This window comes from Orcinus orca, chromosome 13 (genome assembly GCF_937001465.1).
Source record: "Orcinus orca chromosome 13, mOrcOrc1.1, whole genome shotgun sequence".
Classification (NCBI taxonomy): Eukaryota; Metazoa; Chordata; class Mammalia; order Artiodactyla; family Delphinidae; genus Orcinus; species Orcinus orca.
Window position 1 is genome coordinate 27,007,874 of NC_064571.1, and position 16,074 is coordinate 27,023,947.

Here is a 16,074-nt window from a genome sequence, read left to right on the forward strand (position 1 = left end):
CACCTTAGGAGAAGAAATAAAACCAGACTGTCAAAATAACACTGACTTGTATGCTAGGCTATTGGGACTCCAACTGGTCCAAAAGGAGATATGGTCCCAACTCGCCGAGGCCTACCAACCGGGAACACCAGGAGAAACTCATCTTTTCCAAGTCGGAGACTCCGTGTACGTCCGTCGGCATCGAACCCAGACGTTGGAACCTCGATGGAAAGGACCATACACCGTCCTCCTCACCACCCCAACGGCCATAAAAGTGGACGGCATCGCTGCCTGGATTCATGCTTCACACGTGAAAGCTGCACCAGCGACGGCATCATCAGGATGGTGGGCCCAAAGAACCGACAACCCGCTCAAACTCAAGCTTCTACGAACCTAAGACTTATAATTTTGATTTTACTGCCTTTATTGACTGTAAGTGATTTTAGCCCTCACCTGCCCCAACGTCTAACTTGGCAGGTAATTTCTCAAACTGGAGGTGTAACTTGGTCCATTAGCCATACTGCACCTCCCTGGACCTGGTGGCCAGACCTTTTTCCTGATGTCTGTAAACTGGCCATAGGAGCTCCCTATTGGGATCTAGAGGGTTATTATGATCAGCATAATGCTCCGTCCGAACTTCTAACTAGAGCTGATTACTCTGGAGAGGGTTGTAAAAATCAGGTCCGAAGAAGTTGGCTCAGAACCCTCTCCTTCTATGTATGCCCCGGGTTCCATCGCCCCCGATCCCTGAATTATAAATGTGGGGGAACTGAAAATTTTTATTGCCAAAACTGGGGATGTGAAACCACAGGAGATACTTATTGGAGACCCACCTCAACTTGGGATTTTATTACAGTAACAGCCAACTATACTCATACTTCTTATAGGGGTCCCCAACCCGTCGCCCCTGAATGTTCAGGATGGTGCCAGCCCCTCAAAATTTCCTTTAGTAATCCTGGAAAAAGGGATAAAGAATGGATAAATGGCCATTCATGGGGCATTAGATTTTACAAGAATGGATATGATTCGGGAATATTGATGACCCTTAAGCTAAAAATTGAGACTCCCGCTCCTGTGTCGATAGGCCCAAACCCTGTACTTGGCCCCCCCCGTTACCCCCAAACCCTGTACTTGGCCCCCCCCTGTTACCCCCAGCCCCTAAAAATAACGGGACCTCTGGGCTGAAAGAGACAACGATTAAGCCCGGAACCCGCCAGGATAGAATGCTTTCTTTGGTGCAGGCAGCTTTTACGGTCCTTAATGCTACAAACCCGGAGGCTACAAAATCATGTTGGCTCTGTTATGCTGCCCCTCCCCCTTATTATGATGCTATAGGATATAGTTCTAATTATACTAATGTCAGCTCCCCGGACCATTGTCGATGGAAACAGGAAGGGAACAGTAAATTAACTCTGTCTTCGGTTTTTGGAAATGGTACTTGTGTAGGAACACCTCCCCAGTCCCATCGACACCTTTGTCATGATTTTAGCCTCCCTTCAGGCTCAGGATATCTTGTACCTCCCCAAGATGGATGGTGGGCATGTAACACGGGGCTAACCCCTTGCGTTTCTCTAGAAGTTCTCAACACTTCAGCTGATTTTTGTGTACTAGTGCAATTAGTTCCTAGACTTATCTATCATTCAGATTCGTCCTTTCTGGATGAATACGAGGGAAGAAAAAAGAAAAAGATAACCCTCACGTTGGCCATGCTCCTAGGACTAGGAATAACTGCTGGGATAGGAACAGGAACCACAGCCCTCATACAACAACCCCAGTATTATGCAAGTTTAAGACAGGCTGTAGACATCGACCTTCGAGCATTAGAAAGTTCCATAACTCAACTAAAGGAATCACTCACCTCACTTTCAGAAGTGGTGTTGCAGAATAGAAGAGGCCTAGATTTGCTGTTTCTTAAGGAAGGGGGATTATGCGCCGCTCTAAAAGAAGAATGTTGCTTTTATATTGATCATTCAGGAACCATTACCAAAACCATGGATAAACTCAGGGAACGCTTAGATAAAAGGCAAAGGGAGAGAGAAAACGAAAAAGGATGGTTTCAATCATGGTTTGATAAATCCCCCTGGTTTACCACCTTAATCTCTACTCTGTTGGGACCTCTTATTGTTTTATTGTTGATTTTAACTTTTGGACCATGTATTCTAAATCGCTTGATAGCATTTATTAGAGAACGTATCAGTACTGTACAAGTTCTAATGCTAAGACAACAGTACCAAAGTTTACGAACAGAAGATTGAAATTCCATGATTGGAATCAATAGTCACAAGAAAAAGGGGGAAATGTGGGACTCGAGGGACATTGTTCCAGCTAATGATTAAGAACTCTCCAGACAATAGGGGCTTCTTAGACAATGGGTGAATTTCCAGGATGTCCGGCCCCCTTCCGAGAAGGAGGGAGATAAACAAAATGTAAAAAAGGTATCTGTCAAAGAACCAATCAGGAAGCCTGGGACAGGTTCCCTCTCTGGTCCGAACAGAAGCTAAGAACCTATCATTAAAAATCACAATTGAATCCACACTTTGCATAACAGGAAGTTGAGACCTATAAAAATGCATGTTCACGCCCTGGGGGGGTTCCTTCTTCGACCTCCTGCGTGAGGACCAAGGAACCCCGGTGCACCGGCCTTCAATAAACCTCTTGCGTTTTGCATCGGCTTCCGACTCTTGTTGTTTCCTGGGCGAGTCGAAACTCCTAGGAGACCGCGAAGGTCTAACATTTGGGGGCTCGTCCGGGATTCCACTCGCCCCGGACCACAAGAACATCGGGAGTTGGAGGTACCAGGTAAGCGCGAGCTTGATTGTCTGTTTGTCCCTTGTTCTTTGTGGGCCATTATCGGAGGAAAGCTGTAAGAATCGGCTTATTATGGAATCTGTATCGGACCTCTGGCTAGGCAGACGTGCTAATAGCCGGCGTCCATGAGCCCTAGGGGACGCCCTGGTGGCTCATCTGGAAGGAGAGGCAAACTCTGTCTCCCCTTCACTCGGTTTCGGCAGTTCCCTTTGTGATAACTGCCATCTGAAGAGGTTTCGGTTTTGAAGCGAGCTCGCGGCGGCCCATACGTATATGTGTTTCGTGGAGTTTTAACTGTTTCTGTATTGTGGTCTATTCTTCTTCTCTGACGGACGACAATGGGACAAACTATGACGACTCCTCTTTCCCTTACCCTAAGCCATTGGACCGAAGTTCGGGCCAGAGCCCATAATTTTTCGGTAGAGGTAAAGAAAGGAAAGTGGCAGACTTTGTGTGCCTCTGAATGGCCAACATTTCAGATAGGATGGCCCCCTGAAGGATCCTATTCATTAGACAAGATTAGGCTGCTGAAGTCTAAGATATTTAATATAGGACCCCACGGACATCCAGACCAAGTACCATACGTCTTGGTCTGGGAAGATTTAATTCTCTCCCCACCTCCGTGGGTCCGGCCCTTTGTTTCCTCAACAGGCACGTCCGCGCACACATCAGCAGCGTCAGAGATATTAGCCCTAAAGAAAAACCCCAACACGGAAAAGCTACCCGGCGCCCCAGATCCACCGAAAGCGATTTATCCTGACCCGCAGTCCGATTTGCTTCTTTTGGATTCCCCACCCCCTTATCCTCCGGCCCCAAATCCCCTACCACCTAGAGGACCCCCAGCTCCACTGCCCTCAGCACCAAGGGGACCATCCATGATGGAAGAAGAAAGGGGTCCCTCAGCGGGCACTAGGAGCCGGAGGGCTATCTCCCCGGACTCCACTGCCCTACCTCTTAGAGAATATGGCCCCCCCGATGGCCAAGGGAATAGACCTCTCCAATATTGGCCCTTTTCCTCTGCAGATCTTTATAATTGGAAAATGCATAACCCAACTTTTTCCGAAAATCCACAGGCCCTTACCGCTTTAATAGAATCTCTTGTTTTCTCCCACCAGCCCACATGGGATGATTGTCAGCAGCTGCTTCAGACTCTCCTAACGACTGAGGAGAGGCAACGGGTTCTTTTAGAAGCCAGAAAAAATGTATTAGGTGCCAATGGGCAACCTACCCAGCTGCCTAACGAGATTGATGTTGGTTTCCCACTCGTCAGGCCAAACTGGGATTTCAATGCCCCGGAAGGTAGGGAGCGCCTGAAAATGTATCGCCAGGCTCTGGTGGTGGGTCTCCATGGAGCAGCCAGACGGCCCACTAATTTGGCTAAGGTAAGGGAAGTCACTCAGGGGCCCCAGGAATCACCAACTGTGTTCCTGGAACGTTTAATGGAAGCCTTTAGACGCTTTACCCCTTATGATCCAACTTCGGAGGAACATAGGGCTACTATAGCAATGGCTTTCATAGATCAAGCGGCCCCTGATATTAAAAAAAAATTACAGAGGCCAGATGGCTTGCAGGGATTTTCGCTTCAGGAGTTAGTAAAAGAGGCAGATAAAGTATATAACCAAAGAGAAACAGAGGAAGAGAAGGAAGAAAGAAAGCAGAAAGAGCAGGAAGCCCGTGAAATAAGACGGGATAAGAAACAGGAGAGGAATTTAAGTAAGATACTGGCCACTGTGGTTGGAGGAAGAAATATAGGGGATAGAAATAGGCAGGAAGGGCGAACGGCAGACAGAAGGCGGCCATTAGACAAGGACCAATGTGCCTACTGTAAAGAAAAAGGACATTGGGCGAGAGAATGCCCTAAGAAAAAGAATGGAGGAAGGCCAACCAGAAACAAAATCTTAACATTGGAAGAAGAAGACTAGGAAAGTCAGGGCTCGAACCCTCTCCCCGAGCCCCAGGTAACTCTTAAAGTGGAGGGGGAACCTGTTCAATTTTTGGTGGATACTGGAGCCCAGCACTCCGTCCTTCTCCACTCAAAAGGTCCTATCTCAGCTAAAAGGTCATGGGTACAAGGAGCCACTGGGAATAAACAATATTCATGGACCACACGAAGGACAGTAGATCTTGGGATTGGACGAGTAACCCATTCATTTTTGATTATTCCGGAATGCCCCTATCCTTTGCTGGGAAGAGACTTGCTCTCCAAAGTGGGGGCTCAAATTCACTTCCAACCAGAAGGTCCCACCATAACTGACAATAAGGGAAGATTACTCCAAATATTGACTATGAGATTGGAAGATGAATATAAATTATATGAAAAACCTTCATCTCTACGGGTTAATGTCACAGATTGGGTAACTCGGTTCCCGCAAGCCTGGACAGAAACCGCTGGTATGGGGATGGCTAAAAATCGGCCCCCAGTACTAGTGGAACTCAAGGCAACTGCCACCCCAATAACGGTTCGTCAATACCCCATGAGTAAGGAAGCCAAAGACGGCATCCGTCCTCACATACAGAGGTTGCTGGAATTGGGCATTCTGGTAAGATGTCAATCCACGTGGAATACCCCTCTTTTGCCAGTTAAGAAACCGGGAACTAATGATTACCAACCAGTGCAAGACCTGCGTGAGGTAAATAAACGAGTGGCGGACCTCCACCCCACAGTACCAAATCCTTATAATCTCTTAAGCACTCTTCCGCCCCAACATACATGGTATACTGTTTTGGACCTTAAAGATGCTTTTTTCTGTCTAAGACTTTCTCCCCTCAGCCAGCCTTACTTTGCCTTCGAATGGAAGGACCCAGCATCAGGAATATCTGGCCAACTGACATGGACTTGTTTACCTCAGGAATTTAAGAACTCCCCTACCATCTTCGATGAAGCTCTTCATCAGGACTTAGCGTTATATAGAGAATCAAATCCACAGGTAACGCTACTTCAATATGTTGATGACATCTTATTAGCTGCTGAAACCCAGGAAGATTGTATCAAGGGAACTGAAAAACTGTTAACAGAGCTCAGAACCCTGGGATATAGAGCTTCAGCCAAGAAAGCACAAATATGCCAACAACAGGTCAGTTACCTGGGGTACCTGTTAAAAGGGGGACAAAGATGGCTCACGGAGAGCAGAAAGGATACGGTGGCCCAAATTCCGGCTCCCAAAAACGCCAGGCAGGTTAGAGAATTTTGGGGGATGGCCGGATTCTGTAGACTATGGATTCCAGGGTTTGCCAAGCTGACAGCCCCATTGTGCCCCCTAACCAAAAACAGCACTCCTTTCGTTTGGGGCGATAAGGAACAACGGGCTTTTGACCAAATCAAACGAGCTTTACTTTCAGCTCCAGCCCTAGGACTGCCAGATGTAACCAAACCTTTTCATTTATATGTGGCCGAAAATAAGGGCATTGCAAAAGGAGTATTGACTCAGAAATTGGGTCCCTGGAATCGCCCAGTTGCTTATTTGTCAAAAAAAATGGACCCTGTGGTATCAGGATGGCCCACCTGTTTAAAGATAATCGCTGCAGTAGCCGTTCTGGTCAAAGATGCTGACAAACTAACTTTAGGACAAAATCTAACGATAACAGCTCCTCATGCCCTGGAGAATGTAATCCGTCAACCACCGGATAGGTGGCTAACTAATGCCAGGATGACCCATTACCAAACCCTGTTGCTAAACTCAGATCGCATCAAGTTTGCTCCAGCCACAGGACTCAATCCAGCTACCTTGCTACCTGATCCCGATTTAGAAGGCTCCACCATCATCCATGATTGTCAGGAAGTGTTGGCTGCAGCACACGGTAGTAGACCAGATCTGACGGACCTACCCCTTCCTGATGCTGATTTTACTTGGTTTACTGATGGGAGCAGTTTCCTGGAAGGAGGTAAGCGTCGGGCTGGGGCAGCCGTGGTAGACGGAAAACAAGTCATCTGGGCAGCTGCGCTACCACAAGGGACCTCAGCCCAACGAGCTGAATTAATTGCCATGACAAAGGCACTGGAGATGGCAGAGAATAAAAAGGTAAACATCTACACGGACAGTAGATATGCATTTGCTACCGCTCATATCCACGGTACCATCTACCAACAGAGAGGGTTGCTAACCTCAAGTGGCAGAGAAATTAAAAACAAAGACGAAATTGTGGCTCTATTGGTTGCACTTATGCTTCCCACTAAAGTTAGCATCATTCACTGCCCTGGACACCAGAAAGACAATACCCCAATAACTAGGGGTAATAATATGGCTGACAAGGTGGCCCGAGAAATGGCATCGGGAGAAGTCATTTTAGGACTGTCAGATAAAGTTCCTGAAAAACCAGGCAGCGACGAGGAAATCATCCCGACCACAACCAAAGGATCTTTGTCCCCTCAGCAAGCAGAATCCATGTTACCACAGATTCATAGATGGACACACCTGGGGACTAAAAAAATGATATCCCTGTTACATAAAACCGGGTACGGAACCCCTGGATTGACAAAATTAGCTGAACAAATTGTACAGGAATGTGTTCCATGTCAACAGGTAAATGCTCACAGGGGAAAACTTGAAACTGGAAAAAGGCTCAGGGGAGACCACCCAGGAACTTACTGGGAGGTGGACTTTACCGAAGTACGTCCTGGAAGGTACGGTAATAAATACCTCCTGGTTTTTATAGATACTTTTTCAGGATGGATAGAAGCCTTCCCAACGAAGAAAGAAACAGCTGCTGTGGTAGCCAAAAAGATCCTAGAAGAAATTTTTCCTCGATTTGGGGCACCAAAGGTAATAGGGTCCGACAATGGTCCGGCCTTCGTCGCCCAGGTAAGTCAGGATGTGGCCAGATATTTGGGGACTGATTGGAAATTACATTGTGCATATAGACCCCAGAGTTCAGGTCAGGTAGAAAGAATGAATAGAACTCTAAAAGAGACCCTAACTAAATTGTCCTTGGAGACTGGCAGTACAGATTGGACGGTGCTCCTTCCTTTAGCCCTGTTCCGCGTTAGGAATACACCTTCCCGGTACCATCTTACTCCTTTTGAGGTGCTATACGGGGCCCCACCTCCCCTTCTCACCTTAGGAGAAGAAATAAAACCAGACTGTCAAAATAACACTGACTTGTATGCTAGGCTATTGGGACTCCAACTGGTCCAAAAGGAGATATGGTCCCAACTCGCCGAGGCCTACCAACCGGGAACACCAGGAGAAACTCATCTTTTCCAAGTCGGAGACTCCGTGTACGTCCGTCGGCATCGAACCCAGACGTTGGAACCTCGATGGAAAGGACCATACACCGTCCTCCTCACCACCCCAACGGCCATAAAAGTGGACGGCATCGCTGCCTGGATTCATGCTTCACACGTGAAAGCTGCACCAGCGACGGCATCATCAGGATGGTGGGCCCAAAGAACCGACAACCCGCTCAAACTCAAGCTTCTACGAACCTAAGACTTATAATTTTGATTTTACTGCCTTTATTGACTGTAAGTGATTTTAGCCCTCACCTGCCCCAACGTCTAACTTGGCAGGTAATTTCTCAAACTGGAGGTGTAACTTGGTCCATTAGCCATACTGCACCTCCCTGGACCTGGTGGCCAGACCTTTTTCCTGATGTCTGTAAACTGGCCATAGGAGCTCCCTATTGGGATCTAGAGGGTTATTATGATCAGCATAATGCTCCGTCCGAACTTCTAACTAGAGCTGATTACTCTGGAGAGGGTTGTAAAAATCAGGTCCGAAGAAGTTAGCTCAGAACCCTCTCCTTCTATGTATGCCCCGGGTTCCATCGCCCCCGATCCCTGAATTATAAATGTGGGGGAACTGAAAATTTTTATTGCCAAAACTGGGGATGTGAAACCACAGGAGATACTTATTGGAGACCCACCTCAACTTGGGATTTTATTACAGTAACAGCCAACTATACTCATACTTCTTATAGGGGTCCCCAACCCGTCGCCCCTGAATGTTCAGGATGGTGCCAGCCCCTCAAAATTTCCTTTAGTAATCCTGGAAAAAGGGATAAAGAATGGATAAATGGCCATTCATGGGGCATTAGATTTTACAAGAATGGATATGATTCGGGAATATTGATGACCCTTAAGCTAAAAATTGAGACTCCCGCTCCTGTGTCGATAGGCCCAAACCCTGTACTTGGCCCCCCCCGTTACCCCCAAACCCTGTACTTGGCCCCCCCCGTTACCCCCAGCCCCTAAAAATAACGGGACCTCTGGGCTGAAAGAGACAACGATTAAGCCCGGAACCCGCCAGGATAGAATGCTTTCTTTGGTGCAGGCAGCTTTTACGGTCCTTAATGCTACAAACCCGGAGGCTACAAAATCATGTTGGCTCTGTTATGCTGCCCCTCCCCCTTATTATGATGCTATAGGATATAGTTCTAATTATACTAATGTCAGCTCCCCGGACCATTGTCGATGGAAACAGGAAGGGAACAGTAAATTAACTCTGTCTTCGGTTTTTGGAAATGGTACTTGTGTAGGAACACCTCCCCAGTCCCATCGACACCTTTGTCATGATTTTAGCCTCCCTTCAGGCTCAGGATATCTTGTACCTCCCCAAGATGGATGGTGGGCATGTAACACGGGGCTAACCCCTTGCGTTTCTCTAGAAGTTCTCAACACTTCAGCTGATTTTTGTGTACTAGTGCAATTAGTTCCTAGACTTATCTATCATTCAGATTCGTCCTTTCTGGATGAATACGAGGGAAGAAAAAAGAAAAAGATAACCCTCACGTTGGCCATGCTCCTAGGACTAGGAATAACTGCTGGGATAGGAACAGGAACCACAGCCCTCATACAACAACCCCAGTATTATGCAAGTTTAAGACAGGCTGTAGACATCGACCTTCGAGCATTAGAAAGTTCCATAACTCAACTAAAGGAATCACTCACCTCACTTTCAGAAGTGGTGTTGCAGAATAGAAGAGGCCTAGATTTGCTGTTTCTTAAGGAAGGGGGATTATGCGCCGCTCTAAAAGAAGAATGTTGCTTTTATATTGATCATTCAGGAACCATTACCAAAACCATGGATAAACTCAGGGAACGCTTAGATAAAAGGCAAAGGGAGAGAGAAAACGAAAAAGGATGGTTTCAATCATGGTTTGATAAATCCCCCTGGTTTACCACCTTAATCTCTACTCTGTTGGGACCTCTTATTGTTTTATTGTTGATTTTAACTTTTGGACCATGTATTCTAAATCGCTTGATAGCATTTATTAGAGAACGTATCAGTACTGTACAAGTTCTAATGCTAAGACAACAGTACCAAAGTTTACGAACAGAAGATTGAAATTCCATGATTGGAATCAATAGTCACAAGAAAAAGGGGGAAATGTGGGACTCGAGGGACATTGTTCCAGCTAATGATTAAGAACTCTCCAGACAATAGGGGCTTCTTAGACAATGGGTGAATTTCCAGGATGTCCGGCCCCCTTCCGAGAAGGAGGGAGATAAACAAAATGTAAAAAAGGTATCTGTCAAAGAACCAATCAGGAAGCCTGGGACAGGTTCCCTCTCTGGTCCGAACAGAAGCTAAGAACCTATCATTAAAAATCACAATTGAATCCACACTTTGCATAACAGGAAGTTGAGACCTATAAAAATGCATGTTCACGCCCTGGGGGGGTTCCTTCTTCGACCTCCTGCGTGAGGACCAAGGAACCCCGGTGCACCGGCCTTCAATAAACCTCTTGCGTTTTGCATCGGCTTCCGACTCTTGTTGTTTCCTGGGCGAGTCGAAACTCCTAGGAGACCGCGAAGGTCTAACATTTGGGGGCTCGTCCGGGATTCCACTCGCCCCGGACCACAAGAACATCGGGAGTTGGAGGTACCAGGTAAGCTCGAGCTTGATTGTCTGTTTGTCCCTTGTTCTTTGTGGGCCATTATCGGAGGAAAGCTGTAAGAATCGGCTTATTATGGAATCTGTATCGGACCTCTGGCTAGGCAGACGTGCTAATAGCCGGCGTCCATGAGCCCTAGGGGACGCCCTGGTGGCTCATCTGGAAGGAGAGGCAAACTCTGTCTCCCCTTCACTCGGTTTCGGCAGTTCCCTTTGTGATAACTGCCATCTGAAGAGGTTTCGGTTTTGAAGCGAGCTCGCGGCGGCCCATACGTATATGTGTTTCGTGGAGTTTTAACTGTTTCTGTATTGTGGTCTATTCTTCTTCTCTGACGGACGACAATGGGACAAACTATGACGACTCCTCTTTCCCTTACCCTAAGCCATTGGACCGAAGTTCGGGCCAGAGCCCATAATTTTTCGGTAGAGGTAAAGAAAGGAAAGTGGCAGACTTTGTGTGCCTCTGAATGGCCAACATTTCAGATAGGATGGCCCCCTGAAGGATCCTATTCATTAGACAAGATTAGGCTGCTGAAGTCTAAGATATTTAATATAGGACCCCACGGACATCCAGACCAAGTACCATACGTCTTGGTCTGGGAAGATTTAATTCTCTCCCCACCTCCGTGGGTCCGGCCCTTTGTTTCCTCAACAGGCACGTCCGCGCACACATCAGCAGCGTCAGAGATATTAGCCCTAAAGAAAAACCCCAACACGGAAAAGCTACCCGGCGCCCCAGATCCACCGAAAGCGATTTATCCTGACCCGCAGTCCGATTTGCTTCTTTTGGATTCCCCACCCCCTTATCCTCCGGCCCCAAATCCCCTACCACCTAGAGGACCCCCAGCTCCACTGCCCTCAGCACCAAGGGGACCATCCATGATGGAAGAAGAAAGGGGTCCCTCAGCGGGCACTAGGAGCCGGAGGGCTATCTCCCCGGACTCCACTGCCCTACCTCTTAGAGAATATGGCCCCCCCGATGGCCAAGGGAATAGACCTCTCCAATATTGGCCCTTTTCCTCTGCAGATCTTTATAATTGGAAAATGCATAACCCAACTTTTTCCGAAAATCCACAGGCCCTTACCGCTTTAATAGAATCTCTTGTTTTCTCCCACCAGCCCACATGGGATGATTGTCAGCAGCTGCTTCAGACTCTCCTAACGACTGAGGAGAGGCAACGGGTTCTTTTAGAAGCCAGAAAAAATGTATTAGGTGCCAATGGGCAACCTACCCAGCTGCCTAACGAGATTGATGTTGGTTTCCCACTCGTCAGGCCAAACTGGGATTTCAATGCCCCGGAAGGTAGGGAGCGCCTGAAAATGTATCGCCAGGCTCTGGTGGTGGGTCTCCATGGAGCAGCCAGACGGCCCACTAATTTGGCTAAGGTAAGGGAAGTCACTCAGGGGCCCCAGGAATCACCAACTGTGTTCCTGGAACGTTTAATGGAAGCCTTTAGACGCTTTACCCCTTATGATCCAACTTCGGAGGAACATAGGGCTACTATAGCAATGGCTTTCATAGATCAAGCGGCCCCTGATATTAAAAAAAAATTACAGAGGCCAGATGGCTTGCAGGGATTTTCGCTTCAGGAGTTAGTAAAAGAGGCAGATAAAGTATATAACCAAAGAGAAACAGAGGAAGAGAAGGAAGAAAGAAAGCAGAAAGAGCAGGAAGCCCGTGAAATAAGACGGGATAAGAAACAGGAGAGGAATTTAAGTAAGATACTGGCCACTGTGGTTGGAGGAAGAAATATAGGGGATAGAAATAGGCAGGAAGGGTGAACGGCAGACAGAAGGCGGCCATTAGACAAGGACCAATGTGCCTACTGTAAAGAAAAAGGACATTGGGCGAGAGAATGCCCTAAGAAAAAGAATGGAGGAAGGCCAACCAGAAACAAAATCTTAACATTGGAAGAAGAAGACTAGGAAAGTCAGGGCTCGAACCCTCTCCCCGAGCCCCAGGTAACTCTTAAAGTGGAGGGGGAACCTGTTCAATTTTTGGTGGATACTGGAGCCCAGCACTCCGTCCTTCTCCACTCAAAAGGTCCTATCTCAGCTAAAAGGTCATGGGTACAAGGAGCCACTGGGAATAAACAATATTCATGGACCACACGAAGGACAGTAGATCTTGGGATTGGACGAGTAACCCATTCATTTTTGATTATTCCGGAATGCCCCTATCCTTTGCTGGGAAGAGACTTGCTCTCCAAAGTGGGGGCTCAAATTCACTTCCAACCAGAAGGTCCCACCATAACTGACAATAAGGGAAGATTACTCCAAATATTGACTATGAGATTGGAAGATGAATATAAATTATATGAAAAACCTTCATCTCTACGGGTTAATGTCACAGATTGGGTAACTCGGTTCCCGCAAGCCTGGACAGAAACCGCTGGTATGGGGATGGCTAAAAATCGGCCCCCAGTACTAGTGGAACTCAAGGCAACTGCCACCCCAATAACGGTTCGTCAATACCCCATGAGTAAGGAAGCCAAAGACGGCATCCGTCCTCACATACAGAGGTTGCTGGAATTGGGCATTCTGGTAAGATGTCAATCCACGTGGAATACCCCTCTTTTGCCAGTTAAGAAACCGGGAACTAATGATTACCAACCAGTGCAAGACCTGCGTGAGGTAAATAAACGAGTGGCGGACCTCCACCCCACAGTACCAAATCCTTATAATCTCTTAAGCACTCTTCCGCCCCAACATACATGGTATACTGTTTTGGACCTTAAAGATGCTTTTTTCTGTCTAAGACTTTCTCCCCTCAGCCAGCCTTACTTTGCCTTCGAATGGAAGGACCCAGCATCAGGAATATCTGGCCAACTGACATGGACTTGTTTACCTCAGGAATTTAAGAACTCCCCTACCATCTTCGATGAAGCTCTTCATCAGGACTTAGCGTTATATAGAGAATCAAATCCACAGGTAACGCTACTTCAATATGTTGATGACATCTTATTAGCTGCTGAAACCCAGGAAGATTGTATCAAGGGAACTGAAAAACTGTTAACAGAGCTCAGAACCCTGGGATATAGAGCTTCAGCCAAGAAAGCACAAATATGCCAACAACAGGTCAGTTACCTGGGGTACCTGTTAAAAGGGGGACAAAGATGGCTCACGGAGAGCAGAAAGGATACGGTGGCCCAAATTCCGGCTCCCAAAAACGCCAGGCAGGTTAGAGAATTTTGGGGGATGGCCGGATTCTGTAGACTATGGATTCCAGGGTTTGCCAAGCTGACAGCCCCATTGTGCCCCCTAACCAAAAACAGCACTCCTTTCGTTTGGGGCGATAAGGAACAACGGGCTTTTGACCAAATCAAACGAGCTTTACTTTCAGCTCCAGCCCTAGGACTGCCAGATGTAACCAAACCTTTTCATTTATATGTGGCCGAAAATAAGGGCATTGCAAAAGGAGTATTGACTCAGAAATTGGGTCCCTGGAATCGCCCAGTTGCTTATTTGTCAAAAAAAATGGACCCTGTGGTATCAGGATGGCCCACCTGTTTAAAGATAATCGCTGCAGTAGCCGTTCTGGTCAAAGATGCTGACAAACTAACTTTAGGACAAAATCTAACGATAACAGCTCCTCATGCCCTGGAGAATGTAATCCGTCAACCACCGGATAGGTGGCTAACTAATGCCAGGATGACCCATTACCAAACCCTGTTGCTAAACTCAGATCGCATCAAGTTTGCTCCAGCCACAGGACTCAATCCAGCTACCTTGCTACCTGATCCCGATTTAGAAGGCTCCACCATCATCCATGATTGTCAGGAAGTGTTGGCTGCAGCACACGGTAGTAGACCAGATCTGACGGACCTACCCCTTCCTGATGCTGATTTTACTTGGTTTACTGATGGGAGCAGTTTCCTGGAAGGAGGTAAGCGTCGGGCTGGGGCAGCCGTGGTAGACGGAAAACAAGTCATCTGGGCAGCTGCGCTACCACAAGGGACCTCAGCCCAACGAGCTGAATTAATTGCCATGACAAAGGCACTGGAGATGGCAGAGAATAAAAAGGTAAACATCTACACGGACAGTAGATATGCATTTGCTACCGCTCATATCCACGGTACCATCTACCAACAGAGAGGGTTGCTAACCTCAAGTGGCAGAGAAATTAAAAACAAAGACGAAATTGTGGCTCTATTGGTTGCACTTATGCTTCCCACTAAAGTTAGCATCATTCACTGCCCTGGACACCAGAAAGACAATACCCCAATAACTAGGGGTAATAATATGGCTGACAAGGTGGCCCGAGAAATGGCATCGGGAGAAGTCATTTTAGGACTGTCAGATAAAGTTCCTGAAAAACCAGGCAGCGACGAGGAAATCATCCCGACCACAACCAAAGGATCTTTGTCCCCTCAGCAAGCAGAATCCATGTTACCACAGATTCATAGATGGACACACCTGGGGACTAAAAAAATGATATCCCTGTTACATAAAACCGGGTACGGAACCCCTGGATTGACAAAATTAGCTGAACAAATTGTACAGGAATGTGTTCCATGTCAACAGGTAAATGCTCACAGGGGAAAACTTGAAACTGGAAAAAGGCTCAGGGGAGACCACCCAGGAACTTACTGGGAGGTGGACTTTACCGAAGTACGTCCTGGAAGGTACGGTAATAAATACCTCCTGGTTTTTATAGATACTTTTTCAGGATGGATAGAAGCCTTCCCAACGAAGAAAGAAACAGCTGCTGTGGTAGCCAAAAAGATCCTAGAAGAAATTTTTCCTCGATTTGGGGCACCAAAGGTAATAGGGTCCGACAATGGTCCGGCCTTCGTCGCCCAGGTAAGTCAGGATGTGGCCAGATATTTGGGGACTGATTGGAAATTACATTGTGCATATAGACCCCAGAGTTCAGGTCAGGTAGAAAGAATGAATAGAACTCTAAAAGAGACCCTAACTAAATTGTCCTTGGAGACTGGCAGTACAGATTGGACGGTGCTCCTTCCTTTAGCCCTGTTCCGGGTTAGGAATACACCTTCCCGGTACCATCTTACTCCTTTTGAGGTGCTATACGGGGCCCCACCTCCCCTTCTCACCTTAGGAGAAGAAATAAAACCAGACTGTCAAAATAACACTGACTTGTATGCTAGGCTATTGGGACTCCAACTGGTCCAAAAGGAGATATGGTCCCAACTCGCCGAGGCCTACCAACCGGGAACACCAGGAGAAACTCATCTTTTCCAAGTCGGAGACTCCGTGTACGTCCGTCGGCATCGAACCCAGACGTTGGAACCTCGATGGAAAGGACCATACACCGTCCTCCTCACCACCCCAACGGCCATAAAAGTGGACGGCATCGCTGCCTGGATTCATGCTTCACACGTGAAAGCTGCACCAGCGACGGCATCATCAGGATGGTGGGCCCAAAGAACCGACAACCCGCTCAAACTCAAGCTTCTACGAACCTAAGACTTATAATTTTGATTTTACTGCC

At 47.3% G+C, this 16,074-nt stretch overlaps 1 protein-coding gene across 1 annotated transcript; it reads left to right on the top strand.

Annotated features, from left to right (window-relative positions):
* The first annotated feature begins 3,008 nt into the window (after positions 1-3,008).
* Positions 3,009-11,319, top strand: LOC125960888 (uncharacterized). Its single transcript, XM_049696253.1, is given in 3 exon segments — positions 3,009-8,205; positions 11,275-11,282; positions 11,314-11,319. Coding segments are annotated over 3 exon segments (5,094 nt in total). The 5' UTR covers positions 3,009-3,125.
* Positions 11,320-16,074: the final 4,755 nt, after the last annotated feature.